Source organism: Phalaenopsis equestris, unplaced genomic scaffold (assembly GCF_001263595.1).
Source record: "Phalaenopsis equestris unplaced genomic scaffold, ASM126359v1 Scaffold000174, whole genome shotgun sequence".
Classification (NCBI taxonomy): domain Eukaryota; kingdom Viridiplantae; phylum Streptophyta; class Magnoliopsida; order Asparagales; family Orchidaceae; genus Phalaenopsis; species Phalaenopsis equestris.
Window position 1 is genome coordinate 158,912 of NW_018164616.1, and position 8,564 is coordinate 167,475.

The window sequence follows — 8,564 nt, forward strand, 5'->3', positions numbered from 1 at the left end:
CCGCTCTTCATCTTTTAGAAAAGGTGGACTCATTCCATCCCCGAGGACTATGCAAAATGATCTAATGGCAAGGTCATCCTCTAATACGGACCCATGGGAAAAATTGTTTAATTAAGGACCCAAGGTAATCAATGTCATCATCGACAACAACAGTCAAAACAACCTCATTTCAGCCACTCTGATATAGAAATTGGAATTGGACGTCACAACTCATCCAAGCACATACCTTTTGGGTTGGCGTCAAAAGTGGTCTGAGCTGAGGATTGATTGCCCATGTAGAGAGAAGTTTGCATCGCCAAAGACTATCTCAACTAGATCTAGATATGTGAGGTAGTTCCACTTATGTTTGGTAGTTTTATCTGCAATGATAGGTATGCAATGCTGTATTACTATCTACCAAGGAGTGGTATTTCATTAACTTGAAATTAGATATTTATTATTATAATTTTGATTTTCAATTTAACTATTTTTTCTAAAATCGAACTAAAAGCTGCAGTCCACTAATCCCTTATTTCAAAACCAACCCAATCACCCTTTAATAAACTGAATACAACCAACCACATATACTCAATTTGATTTTATTTTAATTTAAACAATTAATGGACACTCCTAGCTGTCAACCTTAAATAACTGAGGAAGGGAAGAAGTACTTGTTGAGGACTATGGTATACCAAAAATGGATGTCATGAGAACAATAAATGAAAATAAATTTATAAAGGTTGATCAAACCTTATTTTTTAACTAATCAAGCATGTCATGAATAAATGGGTATCGCACTAACTACATTGAGTAGGGTTGTTGATGTACCACTACAACAGTTGTTGAACCAGGAACCATTCTTCCAAGAGGTAAAGAATTTGCCTACACAATGAACCTTAAACCACGATATCTTGGTGATAAAAAATGCAATACTACGGAACATTTCAATGTACCAAAACTCAATCATTGAGAATGAAGGGATCATTAAAAGGTTCTTTGATCAGCAACAAAAGTAGTGCATGCCTTTCTTCTGTAAGGGTGTTTTAAAATTTAAGCATTTGCAACAACAATGACAAAAAACAACAAGCCATTCGTCCCAATTAGTTGGACAATTAGTTGGATCAGCTACATGAATCTTTTTTTCTCCATTGTGTCCTATTGAGTGTCATGTTTTCATTTAATTCTAATTAATAAAGAACATCATTTAGACAACATGCCCAAGTCTTTTTAGGCATACCTCTACCTTTCTTAATATTAGTCAAATTTAAAACATCTGCTCTGCAAATAGGATCACAGATGGTCAAGGTTTAATGTGACCAAACCATCTTAGATGACTTTCTCTAATCTTGTCTGTCATTGGAGCTACTCCAACCCTTCCACACATATATTAATTTGGCATTTTATCTCTAAGTGTAAAGCCACTCATCAACTTGAGCATTCTCATCTTAACAATACTTAATTTTATGTTTTCTTTTACAGGCAAACATACACCATAAAGCATTGCGGGTCTCAACCCCATCTTATAAAATTTTCCTTCCGGTCTTAAGATGTACTTTCTATCACACAATAGATTTGATGTATTCCTCCACTTCAACCATCCAACTTGAACAACCATCCAACCATCCAGCTTGAATTCTACTAATAACAACCCATCTATATCACCATCACTTTGAACAATAAACCCAATATATCTAAAACGTTCATTCCTTTTAATAGTTTGATCATCAATTATTACAACTCCGCCACTAGATCTACTACCACTAAAATTACATTTCATGTATTCAGTGTTAGATCCAATCAAATGAAAACTTTAGATTCTAAAGTTGACATCCATAAATCAAGTTTTTTCTTGAGCTCTCTCTCATCTTATTCACAAGAAAGATATCATCGGTGAAAAGCATAGACAAAAGTACATTCTCTTCTAAATGTCTAGTGAGAACATCCATAACTAAAGCGAAAGGACATGGGCTTAAAGCCGGTCTCTGGTGTAATCCAACTGAAATAGAAAAATACACGGTCAATCCTCCTTGTGTTCGAACACAAGTAACAGCTCTAGTATACATATCTTTAATGATTTGAACATAAAAAATATCAACACCTTTCTTTTCTAGAACTCTCCAAAGTACTTTTCTTAAACCTTATCATAAGTTTTTTCTAAATCAACAAAAATAATATGTAGATCTTTCTTACTCTTTATGTATTTCTCCATCAAACCTCTCAGTAAATGTGTAGCTTCCAAGGTAGACTTGCCCGACATGAATCCAAAGTGATTTTGAGAAATTTGTGTATCACGATATAACCTATGTTCAATCATTCTCTCCCAAAACTTTAATGTAAGACACATTAACTTTATTCCTTTAGAACCTATACACTCTTATGCATCAACTTTATTTTTAGAAATAATAACAATATATTATTATCCACTCATCGGGTATCTTTTGTCTTTAAAATAATATTAAAAAGAGTTTAGCGAGCCAAAAAATTCTCATATCTCCTAAGGTATTTTCACACTTCTATTAGAACACTATCAGGTCTTACTATTTTCCAGAGTTCATTTTCTTTAAAGCCTCTTCAACTTATGTTTTACTAATGCGAAGATGAAAATTTAAGCATTTAGTCAAAAGAATAATAAATACAATGTAAATTTTCAATGTATTTGGAATTCACGACGTAGTTCATTTTCAATGTATTTGAAATTCATTAAGTTTAGGTGAATTTCAATTATACAATTTTATGAAAATGACATCACGATCTTGCCGCCTGCCCCACCCCACTGTGTAACAAAATATACTAAACTAAACTGAAAATTTTTTACTCTTCATCACCAAGCTATTTTCTTTAAATCTGAATTTATTCACTTTTCAATACAGAAAAAAACAACGCATATCGTATTTTAAAATATATAGAACATAGACTAATAATAGAACTAAAGATGATCAAAATTCAAACTGAGCTAAAACAGTGTAAACTGAAAGCAAAGTGGTTCAGTATTTGCTAAAAAATATATGCTTTCCGCGATGACTTCAAATATACAACACAATTTTGCAGACAAACATACTAATTGTCATAAAAAATTAAAAGAAAATTAGTAGTTTACCTCCACCTACCTCCACCACCATTCAATGATCTTCAGCAGCAAGCTGAAAGTAGGTCATTGCTACAGTAATAAATGCAGTGACAATAAGGAGAATTACGAAAACCACAGAGAGAATACTATAAATAGTGTAAATTCTGTGACCCCACACGCTGGCAAATATGTAGTAGAGTTCAATGTAGATGGCACTGAATGGTAGAAAACCAGCCATTGCCATCTGCGGTATGGTTCTTCGATACCAAGGTAGCGGCGGAATTTCTCTTGGATATTTAGTGGTACGACAAGGAGCTTGGAACTCTGTCTTGCTGTTTCTGCCAGCTATCCCGCCAAAAACAAGCAAAGGAGATGTTACTAATGCCCAAATGAGAACAATAACAATAATTGTACCAAACGGCAATGCTGCAGTAGCACTATATGCAATAGCAACAGTATTAAGGAAGCAGAATGTCAAGAAGAGAGGTCCGCAAAAAAGAAATCCTGTTAATAGAAGATTCCTAACCTGCCACCAGCATTGAAGTAATTAAAAAAAAAAGGTGAACTTATAATTATGATGAAGGATTGGAAGATAAATTGGCTTTACAAATAAGACATTCTCATACCCAATTTGATCCTTCCATCTGACAATAGAAAGAAGTAGCAGTATAACCCGCGATCCCGGATGTAAGTGCATAAATAACTACTAGCGCGGTAAAAAGAGCTCCCCGGTTGTAAGGGTAGAATACTCCCACTAATGCAAGGGCAAAAACAAAAATTGTACTTTGACCCATGCAAAGTGAAAAAAGAAAAAAAATTCAGAATATAATTGAAAATATTTAGATTACTGTAGTTCCACACTAAGCAATCAATGATCGCAAATAATTTGTGTGAGGAAATATAGAGGGATTGGCCTCCCTATTAATTGGAGATAATTTGGGAAACTCTTTGATTAGTTTTATTCACTCCCTATTTATGTTTATTACATAATTATTTCCTTTTCATTTTTTAGACTAGATAAATTTGATAAATTGTAATTTAGGAGTGACCGGTTCAGTTATATATGCAACATTTAGGTTGAATATTGAATAAAAAGAATTTTGAGAATTCTCTCTCAAGTTTTCATCACTATGCTCATTTTTGAAAAGAGTAAAGTGTAAAAATAATCCCCATAGTATTTACGTGATGTTATTTTAGTCCCAGATTCCACAAAAAATATCAGATTAGTCCCCAGACTCTTTAAATTGGGGTTAACATAGTCCTCTATGGGGATTATTTTGGCTTGGCTTTAAAAAAGTCTGGGGACTAAATTGTCATTTCATAGACTTTGAGACTAAAATGACCCTCCACAAAAAGTCAGGAGACCATCCTAACACTTTTTTTTCCTTTCTAACCATAACACAAGTGCAAAGTTCTGTCATGCATACTTACAGAGCAAACAATTGAGTACCAGAACCAAGACAAGCAGCTAGCAAAGAATTGTTCTTGGGGAACCTGAATACATCACCATGAACATATTTCCACCCAGTCTCTTCTTGATCATCGCCTGTCTCTTCATCATGTGTGTATCTTAATCAAATAAAACACAATGAGGATAGCATAAGTCCTTGAGCCAAAAAACAAAAACATTTATTTACAAATATTTAGAAAATGAAGAAAAATGAATTTGTTTTAATAAAATGTGATCATACAGCATTAAGTTGACATACGATGATCATCTAAAAAATACAAATCAATTTTTCAATAGATAAATGAAGACGTCAAGACAAGTCCTAAAAGCCAAAACCTTGCTGATATATTTTTTCTTTGAAATTGATGAATCAACCTACGTATCTTCCATTGATGTATAACTAAAACCTTTTTGCAATCAAATTCCTAACAACCCACCCTCAACTCTTGATTGACATCAAAAAGTATCTTTCTCCACGACCACCCCATGTAAAATCATAATGATGTAGAAAACTTGGACTCGATAACAACCTATTGCTCACCTTTACAAAACAATAAAGCCAACAAAAAATTAACATTGAACCATCAAAGGATTTAATACCTGCCTTAAATTAGTTCAAGGAAATCAGACCTTTTAATTTCTTGATTTCTCAATCAATAAAAAATGCAGCAAAATCTGAAACGGCATCACTATTTTTTTCCAAAAAAATTTTCCAAGTATTACACCAATGAAATGAGAGAATTACTTCACAAACATTTCCTTTATTGAACAAAACAAGCTAGATTGAAGTTACATAAATTGAAATAATTAGTTCACAAAACATGAAACCAAATCAACCTACTGAGCCAATCCCTCTACGCCTAAAGGAACTAATTAATTGATGGTTTATCATGCAATATAAACATGTCAATAAAACTCTAAGAGATATTCAACGATACGCTATGCTGCATAAATTTTTCAAAAAAATGATAATTAAGAAGCAAGATCAACTTTTCAAAACACCACTTACTTAACAAAATCATTCTTCAAAACTCTCATTAGGATTGTGGCAAGGAATCCAGTCAGCAGAAGCACCGTAACGCATGAATTAATTATTGAGAACCAGTGTATCTCCAAGTGTTGTGGCAGGGAAGAAGTTTGTGAGTACTTCTCCATCCTTTTCTCAAAAGGAGTGACAGTTTCCTTCCACTTTGCAGAATACATGAACTCCACATCCATCTCTTTGTCCTCGGTAATGTCAACCATTGAATTTGTATCAGCGTGAGCATTGATCTCAATAACACGATCATTGTTGTAATAAATTTCGAACATGATATGCCTGTAAAGGAAGTACTTGTACTCGCTAGGGTCGGTCCTTCCATCTCTGTCAACTTTCCCAATGTAACCCCACAAAGGAAGGTCATCATAGTACATCTGAAAATAATACTCCTTATCAACTGCGCTCCTGAATTTCGCCACTTCTTCTTTAGTGAGATGTTTTTTGCACGCCGATGCGGATTCATGATCAACACGGAAATCAAGCTTGTATGGTGCATCAACCAAGCGATCGCCATTCAGAACTTCTCCAAGAGCTTCTAGTTTATCTTTTACAGGTTCTGTTAAGTGATTTAGCAAGTAAAATAAGAAGTGTGGACTATAGAATACATAAAGAGGAAGAGAAGTGAGATAGAAGCCATGGACAAGGAGGATTAGTTGAAGAGAGGAAGAGATGCGGGGATGCTCACCTGGGGAACAGAAGGGGAGATCGAAGTACCTGTAAGTCTCACTGCAGAGATAAAAAAAATGAGAATTAACAAACAAAAACGATTTAATTGAATAATATGACTAACAAAACACCTGGGATAACCATATTCAGGTCTAGAAAACTCAGAACCACCATGAGAACATTTTAGCCTTCTCTTTTTCATTCTTCAAGAAGACTTAAGCACCAACAACCACCATAAAGCAACCATTTAAACTTTATTTCTTTAATTTTAATATATAATCAATTTTTTCGAAAGGTTTTGTCCATTGACACTTGGTACTAAAATTTTCTAATTTGATGGGTGAGACAAACAGGTTGTAGAATTAAATCATACAAAAAGGGGTGCTTGCATAACTTCCCTAAACTGCCATGTCAAAAATAGCAAAAATTAAAGAAAGAATCGAAGAGAGCAGCTCTGCCTGAGCTGACCAGACAACATAATGTTGCAGAAGGAGTTGAAGCTATAAAAACTCCTGGTATTTAAAATGGAACCATCTAATCGTAAAAAAGCCATCTCAAAAAAATAACAGGCCACCACTTGATAGCAAGATCTGCCTTCATCAGTGTAGAAAATCCACATCTCAAAAGACAGAACGATTCAAAGGGCAGGTGAAATTCAACAGACGTTCGCACAATCAACCAAAAAAGGGTCCATTTTCAGAATGAATTTAAGCTCCTAACCGTTAAAAAAATTTAATTTACAGGGTTCATGTCGAAAGTAAAAAAAAAAAGAAAAATTATGGTCAGCATCTGCAAACAAAATCAACAAAAAAAAAACAACGCGTACTAAGACCAGATCTATCACGGTTTACGGCATCCAAAGCCTATCATGGAGGAACCAGAGAAAATCTAAATCGAAAACAGCTGCCCGAAATCACAAGTACAAAACTGAAACGAGATCCATACCTAGGGTTATGGAAGGGCCCAACCTTGTTGGCGTACAAAGGGACAACTTCATCAGGTTTGTAGCGGTGATCGGATGCGTCCGATGCGACTCCAACCATCCCGAAACAAAGCAGCAGCGCTAGCTTCACCGACGCCATGGTCTTCGTCTCCCCTGCCTCTCCCTATTTGGGTCGTCACGATGACAACGAATCAGAGGAAAAAAATCAGAACTTGGTAACGGAAGATAGCTCAGTTCTGAAACAGGAAACTTTGCAGGCAATTGGAAATGGAGTTATAGAGCCGTCGAAAAATTTTTTAATCTTGTCATAAATGAATATCGGATGACTTTCTTTGTCCTTGTTAATGAGAGATCAAGTGCAAAGCACTTGAAGATTTCATTATTTACATATTCAACAATCAAAGTTTTTATTTACTTTTATTGCATCCAAAATTATTTTAGCACATCAGAGAGGCGAAATTTTAAAAGTATGTTACTTTTAAATTTAAATAAATATTAGGCAGCTAAAACATTCAAATAAAAATAAAATTAACACCTCACAATTAAAATCCTATTTCTGTTGGGTTCATGAAAACCCCTTCTTGCTCAATTTGGGTTAACCGATATGAGTTTTAAAATAATTTTAGCCAACAAAGACCTCTTAAATTCTCATCTTTTTTTCTTCTTCCCAAAATCATTGAGGAAGGTAACCCTCATTTTTCTCCCATCTCCACCGCCAATCGTCTTCTTGAGCTTCAACTCTCAAATTCTCATACCTAGATTTAATGCAAATTGGAGGAAAGAACTTAAAATCTGTAAGATTTAGAGACTGTTTGGGGGCAGCTACAGATTAATAAATAATATGCTTATAAGCTGAATAAAAATAGCTGCTGATAAGCTAGGTGCAATGACTATTACAAATTTTTATTTTTTGGAAAAATTTGATTACTGTCAGAAAGCTATCACAGCACCTAGACAGGTGCGGTGTGAAAATACTGTTTTCAGTGTTTTAAAAACGCATAAGCTGTCAAAATGCAGTTTACCCAAACAGCCTAGGTGCGTTTTCAAAACGTCGCTGCACCAAATAAGCTGCCCCAAACGGGCCCATAGAGATGTCATGTTTACTTATTGGCAGGAGAATAAATAGGATTTAAGATTCTACGGGATTTTAAGTTGTCGGCTTAGTGTTTGGCAAGATGCCTTTGTAAATGGTTTCGAGTAGGAGCGAGGCGGAATGAGGAGAACGATGTGAGTTTCAGATGTCACATGATCCTACCATTGTTGTAGTGTTGTAGGAGTGAGGTGGAAAGAGGAGAAAGACAATAGTTTCAAAGACCTTTATACATTGGATAGGATAAGGGTGGAAGGGAGAAAAAATATGGGAATTTCATAGGAATTTAAAGTCTCTATGCTTAACAGTGTCGAGAACTGTATATAGTTG

General features: G+C 34.7%; 1 protein-coding gene across 1 annotated transcript in view; it reads right to left on the minus strand.

Moving 5' to 3' along the window:
* Window positions 1-7,441, minus strand: part of LOC110022186 (transmembrane 9 superfamily member 3-like) — a 17,063-nt gene extending 9,622 nt beyond the window's left edge. Inside the window, 7 exon segments of the mRNA XM_020721007.1 lie at window positions 3,087-3,100; window positions 3,102-3,572; window positions 3,673-3,829; window positions 4,478-4,615; window positions 5,506-6,091; window positions 6,221-6,261; window positions 7,147-7,441. Of these exon segments, the coding sequence (XP_020576666.1) occupies window positions 3,087-3,100; window positions 3,102-3,572; window positions 3,673-3,829; window positions 4,478-4,615; window positions 5,506-6,091; window positions 6,221-6,261; window positions 7,147-7,283 (1,544 nt within the window). The 5' untranslated portion in view covers window positions 7,284-7,441.
* Window positions 7,442-8,564: the final 1,123 nt, after the last annotated feature.